Source organism: Macrobrachium rosenbergii, chromosome 9 (genome assembly GCF_040412425.1).
Source record: "Macrobrachium rosenbergii isolate ZJJX-2024 chromosome 9, ASM4041242v1, whole genome shotgun sequence".
In the NCBI taxonomy this organism is placed as follows: domain Eukaryota; kingdom Metazoa; phylum Arthropoda; class Malacostraca; order Decapoda; family Palaemonidae; genus Macrobrachium; species Macrobrachium rosenbergii.
The window spans coordinates 36,753,127-36,766,269 of record NC_089749.1 but is presented as its reverse complement, the minus strand read 5'-3'; the positions used below and the strand labels follow the sequence as shown (position 1 = coordinate 36,766,269).

The window sequence follows — 13,143 nt, the reverse complement described above, 5'->3', positions numbered from 1 at the left end:
TGTGCTACTGTTTGATGTCTTGACTGCCAGTTGAGAACTTGTAATTTGGATGAGTATTTTCATGTCACTTTTGTTTAATTATATTTGTTGCCTTGCTTTCATGTGTTTCTTAAGGAATAAAACTTAAAGGTGTCTTTACCAAGACACGGCTGACTGTGTGGGCTGTTATGTCTCTGGTAATGACTTCATTAATCTAATAATTTCTTGCAGTGGAATATCCTGTTATATACTTCCAGCTAAAATGTTGTGTGAGATTTAGCAGCTTCTGGTGAAGTGTTCATCAGAAGCTGTCATTCAGTGACTTGTGAACTAAGAGTACAGTATTGGCTTTCCAGGAAGCCATAAGACTTATTCGTTAAGGCAGTTCCAGCAGGAGTTTGGTCTACGGAGGATTAGATAGACATGCTGTTGTGGTGTTCCTAATTTAATCTGGCAGAGGAAGAAGGCTTTCAATATCTCCTGAGTGAGTTACTGATGGATATGGTGGTCTTGGCATTATTGATTGCTACATTGGGAGAGGGTTTTCAGGTTTCAGTCATTCCTTGTTCAATAATCAACAATGGTAAACGGTATCCTCAGGGTAATAATGGTTTCTAAAAACAACGGTGTACCCTAACGTCGTAACCACAGATTCTCGAGAACGATCATCGCCACACTGCTGAACTATCTCCGATATCCTCTACCGTATGGTCACAGCAGTGCTGATGCAACAACAACCATGTTGCCAAAGAAGAACACATCTTCCAAAACTGATGACCAGGGTTCAGTCACCACCATCCTCAGAACTGAATTGACCTACTCATCACAACAGTATCCATCCACGTCATCACTGCAGAACCTCGAGGACGACCATCGCCACACTGCTGAGACATCACCGATCCTCCATTGTACAACTCCCATGGTGCTGATGGGACAACAGTGCTTGTTGCCATTGAAGAACATGTCTTCTTTTCCGATGATCAGTGTTCAGTCATTACCATCCTCAGGTAATAACAATTACCAACCGCAAGGCAATATTTCAAAAGTTGCTGCTACTTCCATTCCCGACTTGAGGTTGGTCGAGAAGCAATTAATTCGCTTTCCAAATCCTGACCGTCTATGATGAAAAATGAGAGACAAACTTCACCTTGCCTCTGCAAACGACACACAGGAGGGCCGTTAGACATTTGAAACGAGGTCATTTCAATTTAATTACTTCGAACAACTGGAGTACCTTACAACACATAACCAATATACATCTTTTCCATGGATCTTTTAACAAGTTATGCTTTCCTTCACAGTATCCAGTAATATTGTATGTATTCGCATATTACTAATTGTATTATAAAATACAAACATAGCGATCATGCTTGATTTGCATTGTTTAGGTTTTCGTGAACGTGGACAACGATACCCTCCAGGAATTATTGTGTTGGCATCAATTCAACTTCCATTGAAAGATAACCATGGGGGAAGGTTTTGTCCCATTTGCCATACACGTTAAAGCAACAGTAAAATTGTTCTTTCATGCCCAGTAGTTTTGATTAAAATACTTTTCTCTCCAATATTGAAGAGTTTCATTCATGTTGCCCATGCACAATAATTTATAGTCATTAGTGCTTGAACATTGTTTTATCAGCTTCAGCTACAACTTGCAACTTAAATTTAGCCATATATTTCCTTACGATCTTTTCTCCATGGCAAATAAGGGTATAATGTAAAATATATATTAGTCCTATTCTACTTTGTCATTTGTAACATAACTACAGTAATTGTTTACTATTATATGATGGTTGAATTGCAAGCAGAACAACTGTTGTTATCCAATTCGGTTGTTCATAGCCACGGCCAAGACTGTGTTCATAGCAAAACAATTGTTTCACATTCGGTTGTTTATGGCTGTACTCATTTACTCAACGAGTATAAACTAACTAACGATACTTTTTTCATTCGCTCTTACTCTTTCAATGTATTTAACTGGAAGATGGGATAAAGAGATGGAGTAAAAGAGGTTAGTCCATAGTAATCTGGTCTCAAAAAACGAACTCACATGATATACAAGATACGTGATAAAATCATTTTTATGGGTGAAAATTTGGGGGTTGCACAATGCGCAAGATCGCGCTTTAACGAGTATGTAAGGTAAACGAAATATCAAAGTCAATTCTATATGTTTTTCCTACACACGTCACCTAAAAAAGCAAAACCATTGTTTTGTTTACGTTTCATCGCCAGTCAGAAGCAACCCCTAACAACAATAAGTTTAAGTATAATAATTATTGCACATAATCATCATTCTTACGACTGAATTGTTCTAAACAGTTACAAACCGCCTGAATTTTTAATGAAAAATGAATATTATGTTATCCGAAATGTTATTACTACAGTAATTACACTACATTACTGAAAGATAAAGGTTGCTGTGAGCGCAACCATAACTCGATATTTACATTTTGTCAGCTGGCTGGGCTCGCATAGATCAAAGTTGATTTCATTGATATGGAATTATTCCTTGAATAGGCTATTTATTATGAAGATATGCCAATAATATATAAGGTAAAAATGGTTTTATTACCTTTATTATCACTTTATTTCATACTGTGAATCTTTTCATGTATGTCGGTGGTTATCGCACCAAGGCCAAGGCTAGCCTACCGATAAACATTACTTAGAATTCAAGGATTGGTTTTTAGAATGGTAGTATAGGACAGCCCGCAATTTTTAGGGGTGAATTTTATGATTTAAATGTTGTTTTGTACACGAAATATGTGGTATTTCTTTTTTTTTTAAGGATAATGTATTAAGCTACCTTTTAAATGAAATTACAGTAACTTTAATTTCATTTAAAAGTTAGTTTAATACCTTGGGAGCATGATTAGGGTTATATTTAGCATTTAAACTGTTGAAATAAGCATTTTTTAGCATATTTAGAGACCATGCCAAACTTACGCGGAAATTCGCAAGGGGGGTCTGGAACCTAACCTCGTAAGCTCGGGGTATGACACTATATCTGTCATCTTCCGTAACTTCTTTCAAATGAACACTGTATTCATTGGAAGCTTGAATTGCTGTAGGCTTATTCCATATGTAAGGGGGTTAATCTTCTGAATAATAAGAAAAATAATTAAGTTCACTGCAATAATATTTTTGGTGTTGGAGGCCATTTCTATGACTTTCCTTTGTACTGCTTGGTAATTTAACTTCGGTTATCGCACTAATATTCTGTCCTGTGTCTAGCATCTTGGCTAGTATGAAATGACAATTGGGGAGGTGATTGGGGTCAAAGGTAGAGTTTTTCTCCCTGGCACTTCTAAGCATTGTTCCATAGGGCAAACTTAGTTCTTGGTAAGAGAGGCAATTTGTTCTCTCTCCTTTTCTGGAAACAAGATTTGCTCATGAGTTGCTTCTTGCTTCAGAATTGTTTGGTGTTGGGCAGACATGAACCCCATTCTTCTTCCTTGAGTAAAATGGAAGGCTACTCTTTTTACTCTCTCTCTCTGGCGGTGCCAGGTTTCGACTAGAGGAAAGAAGTTTTGGGGGGGTGAGCCAGAAGTGGCTATCCTTCTTCACTGCTGCCACAATGATGAAGTGTAACCTCTTTCCTGCAGTGGCTGGTGAAGGGAGCAGAACCATTTTCTTGGGAGTTCTTTGGAACAGCTGGAGGCTTCTTCTTTAGAACATAGTCCTCCAGATTTGTATGTGTCTGTCTTGCTGGAATGGGTGGGATAGATTAGGATAAAAGTGCCATTTGAAGTCATAAAAAACTGGTTTCCTGGTCTAATGGTTGAGTTCTGTGTTAGGGAACACAACCAGGGGTTAGAGGCTAATGTTTGATGTCTAATTGAGTTTGTGTTACCAACCAGTTTTTAATAATCATTTTGATGGACATGGCTCAGGTACCTATCAAAGAGAGAGGGAACTTCTTACTTAATGAAAACTTATGGGAAAGGACTTTCAAGTACCCATTCTTCATAATTCTCAGAAGTACCCCAACTTTGTCATAGGTAGAAATATTACATAATTTCTGCCTTTAGTTTGGCTTAGGCTCTTTTAAGGGTGTTCGCTTATCATGATGACTTTAAGTTACGCGGCTGATGGACTTTCCACATATTTGTCACAAAGAGATTTATGATCAATTAAGTGAAGTTAATCTTGTCCGAAAGCATTATTTATAAATAAAGCACCTGAGCATATTGACACTCAGCAGTGGAGAGTGCTTTTTATAGATGGCTTTTTGTATTTATGAGCTTTGGGAAGTATTGTGGTTCTTGTGGTAGGAACAACTCTCTCAGCTTCTGCAGGTGGCCTTAGGTCTTCTGTCACCATGAGGTGTTTTTTTTGCTTGTACAAACCTTTCACATTCATTTCTGTATCTGATACAGCATTGAAGTGCCAATTCAGACTTCTTGCTGCTTTGCTTTTTTTTAAAGCAAATTTTAATGATGCTTTTGCTTTTCTTTGGTGGCTGAAACCTTTGTAAGGGTTTCCTTACTTTCTGCCCTCAGTATTGTTTGGTTTTGGAAGTGCGAAAGGGAGGTGGGGAACACCTAGGATGAGTTTTATCATGCTCTGTGCCTTTTGGGTACATCTCATCTGCACCATTCTCACTGAGTTTGCAGCTTGTTTAACATTGCAGTTTTTGGAATAATTAAAAATGTCTGGTGGATGATCGGTTACACCTCTGCACCACTGTTATAACTTCTGTTTCAAGTAAAAGTGTGCAGTGCCTCATACTTCATTTATCCTTTATGAGTGCAGATGCTGAAGTGGACAGTTTTCTACCATTGGTTTGTTTGCACCCAATTGCTACCATTGGGTTGTTTGCATTGGGGAGTAGAGGCCTTTTGGTCCCTGCTCTCTTGAATAGCAAAGAAGTTTGAGTATTTGAGTTTCCTTACTTGATGGAGAAAGGCTAGGATTGCTGAGAACTTCAGATATTTCCTTTCATTTTTGATCTTGGAGCAGAGATAGAATTAAGGAATGTGTCAGGGTGGCACCCCTTGTAATATGTGTTACCACAGTGACCTTATAGTTAAAGGGATTTACTTTAAATTTTTATCTCATTACACAATTAACATTCAAAATTCCGGTTGGGAAACTACAAAAGTCACCCTCTAAGCTTATAAATTTTACAGTTGAATAAAAAACTATCATTATTCATAAATAATATACATTAAAAAAAGCTTGCAGCCAAAAACACTTTTCCTAATGATAGATAAAGATTTATAGTTATAGTACAGGCTCTGACATTCCATTGAATGTTGTTCAGTCTTGATTGAGATGTAGACTTTCTCTCTTTGGAAGTATAAGTTTTGAGAAAACAAGAAAAAAATATTTATTTTATAATAAGTATGAAACATTGAAATGTAGAAAGCTGAGTTTTGAAGTAAAAGTATTTTTTCATATAAGATATCCCCAGATGATTACAAAGTAATCTGATGAGAAGAAATGTGCTTCCAGACATTTCTCCAATAGTCTCTGCCATTTGTTACAGGTTCCTTTTGTCTTTTCCATAATCTTAAAGCACACAGTTTTTTATATCTTTCTCTTATAATACTTCTCGTCTTCTTTGCTCCCATTATGACTACTCAGAAAAGAACTAAAAAAGTGGCGACAACTCGTGAAATATTGCACTCTGTATCACTACTAATGATGCAAAATGGGTCTGTGATATATACTGACATATTTTTATATTTGTGAAAAGATACCCTACAAAGACATCCTGAGGAAATATAACATAATTCATTCTATTTTTACCATTTGTCAAGAAAAAACTAGATTTGTAAAATATTGCACTAATGAGCAAACATGTTGAGTTACATGTCTTGGTTATTGAACTGTAAAAATAAGTAAAAAAATGCAAAGCGTTATTTGCAAATTAGTTGGTGTGACACAATGTGATGAGTGCAGAAAAAATATGAAAATTGTCTGATTTTTTATTTTCTGAGAATGTTTCCATCAAAGAAAACAGTGAATATTTTAGTAGGTAAACAAAGTATATTAACCCTTTCATTTATGACCCTTATAAGCAATTACATCTGTGGGAAGTGGCAGTGACTCAAGTGGTAGGCATAAAAATGTTCATAACTTATTTGTTCAAGGACTCAAAGGTAGACTGCTCTGTTTTGTTTCATTTCACACATGAAAGATTATACAATGGCATAAAAAGTTCCTCAAAACAATAAGTAGAAATTATGAGGTACAAGAAAATATTGCACTTTCCCACAAAAACAATTGACCCAAAATAAATTATATGTGATAAAGTCTTTCTTTTTTATCCATAGCACTCCCAGATAAATTACCTAATAAGTGCAGTGCAAAAATTTGTAATTATATCAAGAAAAATATGTAAACACGAATGACAAAGTAGCGTCACATTTTCCGTAAGAAAAGCAATGCTGTACACACCAAAACTTTCTCTACCTTTTTTTGTTCAAAGGCACGTAGCTCTGACAATATTAAAAGTTAGAATGCTCAGTTTTGTTTTATTTTGCAGCTAAATGATTTCTCTGTATATATTAATAGCAAGAAAAAGAAAAAATTAGTTTTCTGTAAAAGATCTCTCTCTCTCTCTCTCTCTCTCTCTCTCTCTCTCTCTCTCTCTCTCTCTCTCTCTCTCTCTCTCTCTCTCTCTCTCTCTCTCTCTCTCTCTCTCTCTCTCTGCTATATACTGTATATTTTTGTTTTTCTCTCTCTCTCTCTCTCTCTCTCTCTCTCTCTCTCTCTCTCTCTCTCTCTCTCTCTCTCTCTCTCTCTCTGTGCTTTATGTATATTTTTTTATGTTTCCGCACATCATTGAAATGCGAAGGACTTAAATTTGGATGACTTCTATGTCAGCCATTGGTAACCGAAAGGGTTAACCATTTCCAACAAAACTGGATTAGATTATATAAAAATTGTGCAACAATTTGTCACTTACAGGGTGATAAAAGTGATAAAAAGATCATCTATAAAACCAGCTGAAAGTTTTTTTTTTAACAGTAACACGAATTGTTTATTTTAGATGTCAAACAGCCCCATACTGTCAATAAATTTTTATAATCCCCAGAAATTTCTCAGTCAGCACACCCTTAAGTATCACCTTTAGAACACTTTGTTGCTCTTTTTCCCTAACTTCTTTAAGTAGGGGTAAGCAAAGTGCTTCTCATTCCCTCTTCTTCACTAGGCTCAGAGCTTATGCTCAGCACATAGCAGATTTTCCCTTTTACCTTTAGCCGAGTCAGGTCCTTTTCAGTGCGAGGTAAAGGCTAGGGTTTGCCTTTACAGTCTTTTATGTGATTGGGTTAAACCTCTCCTCTTCAGTGAAGATGTCTATACTTTGTGCTGCACAGTCTCCATCTCTTGGGAACATCGATCCCGAGTGATTTATGTTCTTATTACTTTCAGCATTGTAAAAGTTTCTTTCAAGACACTGTTCTGCTGTTGGACAGTCTTAACACTTACAGTTCTTTACTGGCTTGGTGTATAATTGGGGAAGGTTGCGTGCCATATCGCATTCAGCTTTTTGTAGGGTGGGATCGTTGTCATTCTATTGTTCCTCAGTAGGAATGGTAACTCAAGACTTTTTTATTTTTCTGATGAGAGGTTAAGAGTTTCCTCAATTCTTCCCTCCAAATCTAAGGTGGAGATACAGATGAGATACTACTATGCCTGCCTGCCTTTTTTAGTACTATTTGAAATTATCCTTTTCTGGAGTTTGGAGTGTTTTCCTCTTTAATTAGTACCAATTAGAACTGGAGAGAGTTGTCTAGGAACTGATTCTTTTGGCTTTGTATGGGTTCATCGGACTGTCACCACCTCTGAAGAGGAGGTTGGTTCCTTTACTGTGGGAGGGATCTCACAGTCAAGGGTATTAGTCATCTCTAACTGGTCAGTTGAACTTTTCAGATTTCTAGGTAATGAACACTTTTCTCTGGGATTATGATGACTGTCCAACAAGTTATGTACTCACCTGGGCTCCATGGGACAGGATCTGTACCTTGTTTGATGTACCTAAGCCTGGTGTAATTCTGGTGATGGAAGTAGAATGACTGGACTTTGTTCCATCCTTATTCCCTCCTTTGAGAGTAACATCTGGAACAGAGTATGCACTGGGGTCAGGCAGGGCACAAACGATTGCACATGAGGAATCCTCTCCTGATCAATGTTGTTCTTATAACAAGGGGGAGAGAGGACTAGGTAAGTTCAGTCCGTCACCCAATTTTGGGTTTTACCAGGATCAAACTAGCTTCTAACATAAGGTCTCCTGTGGGAGATGTCAAGGGTCTCCAAATGGTTCCTTACTTGAGTAACCCATTCTCACTTAGAAGGGGCACTCAGGCTCATGGCCCTACTACTCTGGCCAATTATTCTGCCAGACTGGAAGGGGTTCAGGAGTCATGACCTCTCTTGTTTGCAAGGCAGTGGGGTTATAGCAATTCTGTAAGACTCCTATATAAAAGGTGGTGGTTTGTATTCACCTAGGAACAAAACAACAAATTTTGCATACAGTAATGTATATTTTTCCTAGTTATACAAACTAGAGCCTTCAATATGTGGCCCCACCTCAACTGCCATGCTCTGCTGTGCTCAGTCCCTGCAGCTGAAGGAAAAGTGAGTGCAGTGGTTGGTGGGTGAGGGATGTGAGTGCAGTGGTTGGTGGGTGAGGGATGTGAGTGCAGTGGTTGGTGGATGAGGGATACTCCCCCCTCACCCCCTGTTAATCACCTTGTTACCAAATTTTGACTGGTTTCCAGATCTTGCTAAAAGATGCTCCTATATAAAAGGCTTTGGTTTGTATACCTAGGAGAAATACAAATTGTTACTCTTAATTTATTTTTTGTCATAAATTTGTCCATTGTCAAAAAACTGCTCTTTTTTTATGGCGTTTGAAGATTGCTGAAAAAATCGCCTCCTTTGTGTAAGGAGTATTTTTTAATTTTGAGTTCAATCCATATTTAAAATAAGTTACTCTTATCACTTTTAAATAGTCACTTATCATGGTTTTACAGTCTAATTTGATTATTTTATATATGTCCAGGTAGAAAGCTGTGGTTCTACTCTAAAGGTAGTTCGTTCTTGGATACTGCATGTTGGGATTTGTTTTGGAGTGTGACACTGTGAAAGTCTTCCATATAATGCATATTTCAGAGTCAGTGTCAAATTATACACCTGTGAGCTGGTTAACTTAGTTCTGTTAATTCAGCTGGCTTCATTTTATAGTCTGTCTCTGACATTAAAATGTTTTATATATTTTTTTACTTTTGTAATTTTTTTTTTGTCATTTAAATTGTTGTTCTCAAATATCTATAACCAGTTGAATGTAGATATCATAAGCAGTCATGAATTCAACAAACTGATAGAAACTCCCAGTAAATTTTGAAATATTAATGAACAGTAAATACTGTATATGTTATCACTTGTGAAGATTTTTTATTTAGAGAACAGAGGACTTTATAGTGTGAGGTTTGAACATTTGGGACTGTAGTTTCTATCGGAGGAGTTAGTATAGTAAAGGCATTTATCAATTTTAGTATGTACAGCTACATTACCACTTTATTTAATTCACCATTATATGTTTTGCATTTCATAAACGTACCATTCCGGAATATAAAAGATGATCTGGTGGCTGGCAGGCAGCACAGTGTATGTGCATCAATGAGCCCTATGTTCTAGTACTTAAGAATTTCAATTTCTTGGTGTCCTTGCTGCCAGCAAGCTATTCCTAGACTAAACAAATTTTAGCATAATTTTAGTTCTTTCCCATGTTTTCACACAAGTTTTTATTATTCCCACTCATTTGCTTGAAGATTTGTAACTAATTTTAGTGATGATTATCAAGACTTGTCACCTGTATGTTTTTGTGATGCTGTTGATTATTATGTTATCAGCTAGATAAGAGTTTTCCACCTTTTAACTTCTTTTAACTTCTTAGTGACCTTTACCTGGTCTAATAACGTGAGTAGTAGTATTGTTTTAATATTATGAGCCACGCGAGCAACCCAGGTTGGAAGAACAGAATGCCATAAGACCAAGGCCCCCAGTTAGGAAAGCAGCTCAGTACAGAAATAGAAATTGAGAAGAAAAACAAAGAATATAAGAACAACTACTATTACAGCAAATACCATGAGTAGCAGTATTATTGTTATTACTACAAGCCAAGCTTGCAACCCAAGTTGGAAGAGCAGAATGCCATAAGGCTAAGGCCTCCAATTGGAAAAGCAGCCTTGTAAAGAAATAGATATTGAGAGGTAAAAAATGAATTATTAGGAAGAGACAATTAAGAAAACAAAGAACATAAGTAACAACAACTATTATAGCAAAGTAAAAGAAATAAACAATAATAATAAGATATGAAGTGAAAGTCATGTCAGCCTACTCAACATAAAAACATTTGCATCAAGTTTGAACTTTTAAAGATTTGACAATTCGCTTGCAGGATTAGGAAGATTAGTCCACAGTGTGGTCACAGCAAGAACAAAATTTCTAGAAAACTGGGGAACTGAATTCACTCTGGAAAAGGCAAGCCTTGCAGAATTAGAATTAACTGTATATCTAGATTTGAACGGAAAGAAAAATCAAAATTATGAAGTATTGTATGCAGCATGCTAATTAAATGATGTTGGCAAAGATATATATCAAGGTCAGGGATAAGGAGTTTAGTAGACAATTTGTCCAACAATTTGAGGTGCAAGTCAGCTGCCAAAAACAAATCATGGAAACTGTATGGAAAACACTTGAAAATAAATCAAACATATTCAGGGAAAATCTCCCAAGATCTGTATTTTTGCCAGTGTCATAGACTTGCTATAGTGCAACAAATTTATGAAGAAACTCTGGCCATCCTCTTTGGTCAGTAGGCTGTTACCAGTTCCTCAACCTTTAAATCCTACCCTTATCCTTTTCCTTCAGCAATACACTAAACCCCCCTATTCACGTTCTCTCAATTCATGGACTCACTGATTTGCAGATTTCTCTAAGGAACATACAGTAAACCCCCTGTATTTGTGGGGGATGTGTAACACACACACACATTGAATAGCTAGAATCCACGAATACTTAAAACCCCTCTAAAAACACTTAGAACTGCTTATTTTGATAGTTCAGACACAAAAAAAAACTAAAAATGCTTATACCTGAGTATTTTAATACTTTTATCACAAAAAGTGCATTTAGTCATGAAAATATAAAAATACAGTAATTGTTGAATATTTCTCAGTGAAAAATGCTGCGAGTGGGCAAATTTTCCATGAATAATGTGTGAATATGTTCCATAGAGAAATCCGCAAATCGTGAGAATGCAAATACGGGGGTTTACTGTATATACACGTTGTTCGTGGAAAATTCGCACGTTTGCAGTAATTTTCACTGAGAAATATTCACTAATTACTGTATTTCACATCATTTGCATGACTAAATGCAGGTTTTGTGATAAAACTTAAAATACTTGGGTATGAGAATTTTTAGATTTTTTTTTTTGTGTTTGAACTATCTAAATAGGCAGTTCTAAGTGTTTTTAGAGGGCTTAAGTATTCGGATTTTAGCTATTTTTGAAGGGGGCGTGTGGTATACATTGTGAATATGGGGTTTTACTGTACTCAAGTGTAATCTTAAAATTGCAGTGTAAATCAGGGTTTAACCTTTGGCTTCACATTTTCTTATTGTTGATGTGTATTACGGTGTGTATGTTTACTAGAGTTTGCTCATAATGGATTTTTTTCAATTGTATAGCTACGTTTGTTCTTACATGAATAAAAACCCTCGGTCTTTACATGTGGGATTAACTTTCAGCAAGCTGAAAATTTGGTCGTTAAACTTTTGCAAGGAGGTTGTGATAACGGTTACTGATGGTAGGGCTGGAACACTGCCCACCAAGTCGGTATAGATTCAGTTCTATGCAGTTTTTTTTTGGCCACAGTCTGGTGTAGATGTACGCTTATTTCTCTGTCCTGCCATTAGACTGTCTCTTCTGTATTTTTTGTTTATACATTGCATACAGTAGCTCACCGAGGTAATGGATTAAAGCATCCGAGCCTACCCCGCTATAAAAGAAACTGATATATCATCGTATATGTAAATAAATGCATATTTTTGCCATAAAATGCAGGTATATATATACACCCTGTACTCCTTAAACTACTGTAAAAGGCTTATAGCTGCTTATTTTAACAGTTCACTGCCTAATTTAATAATTCAAACGAAAACATATCTTAAATTATCATACTAAACCAACTTAATACAAGTTCAAACAAAAATACACCCAAAACCATCATCCCAAAACACCCTAAGTCATCTTAGATTACCCTCCTAAAACTGTTACTCTTACGTATATTCACCCCTAAAGTGCTTATAACAGTGATTTACTAATTTAAAATAGTAATGTTAATGTAAACACAGCAAAATGTCTATAAAATTTTTACTGTAATGGAAATTAAATAAATCTTTAATACAAATTAAATATCTTACAGAAGTGTGAGAACTAATCGAGTTATTCGTTTTTTTTTTTTATAGTATTGAAGTCGTTCAGTTTTCTTTTTTGCTATAAAGTATATTTATATAAACAAACAGTACCCATAAAGTAAGATAAAAGCCTTATTAACCTGTTAATAATAAGCCATATCTCGGTCGGACACATCCCATATCACAACACCTTCAACCGAGTAATACATCCTACCTACCTCTTTCAAGGATGGTGCGCTACTGAATTCGGAGGTGAAATGCTCTTCCCTCCTATACAAATTGTCAGAACATCAGTTGGTAACACTATGAGCTAAATTAGCAGTAAATGGCAACTTTTTTTTTGTAGGGGAAAGACAGTGTGACAAGAGGACAACGACCTCCACCTCCCACTACGCTTCTGGCGTTCACTGGTAGACAACTGGTTTCTTTTTGTTTGATCCCATTCATCCCCCATAATTAGCAATCTAAAGTGAAAGAAAAAATCTTTTGCCTGAAGAGATATTATTACTGCTCATGGCAGAGAATGATGAGGACTACGATAAAAGGAAATAACGGCACCTTTTCCTTAATCAGCACAAAAAATCTCTCTCTCTCTCTCTCTCTCTCTCTCTCTCTCTCTCTCTCTCTCTCTCTCTCTCTCTCTCTGCTGCAGATTCCACAAACTTTTTGTTCAGGATATGGGAAACCCGGTGGAGTTCCCTTTACTTTTCATTCACCCAAAGGTCT

The 13,143-nt window shown here is 36.4% G+C and overlaps 1 protein-coding gene across 17 annotated transcripts in view; it reads left to right on the top strand.

The window, feature by feature from the left end:
- Nucleotides 1-13,143, top strand: part of ArfGAP3 (ADP-ribosylation factor GTPase activating protein 3) — a 199,223-nt gene that overhangs the window by 65,219 nt on the left and 120,861 nt on the right. For 8 of the 17 annotated variants that reach the window (XR_010854066.1, XM_067108899.1, XM_067108900.1 and 5 more), the window contains one exon: nt 8,999-9,025. The exons of the other annotated variants lie outside the window; for them this stretch is intronic. Coding sequence is in view for 7 of the 8 variants with exons in the window: in XM_067108899.1 (XP_066965000.1) it covers nt 8,999-9,025 (27 nt within the window). In the remaining variant the exon portion in view is untranslated. The remainder of the gene's footprint in view (nt 1-8,998; nt 9,026-13,143) is intronic. 17 annotated transcript variants of the gene reach the window in all.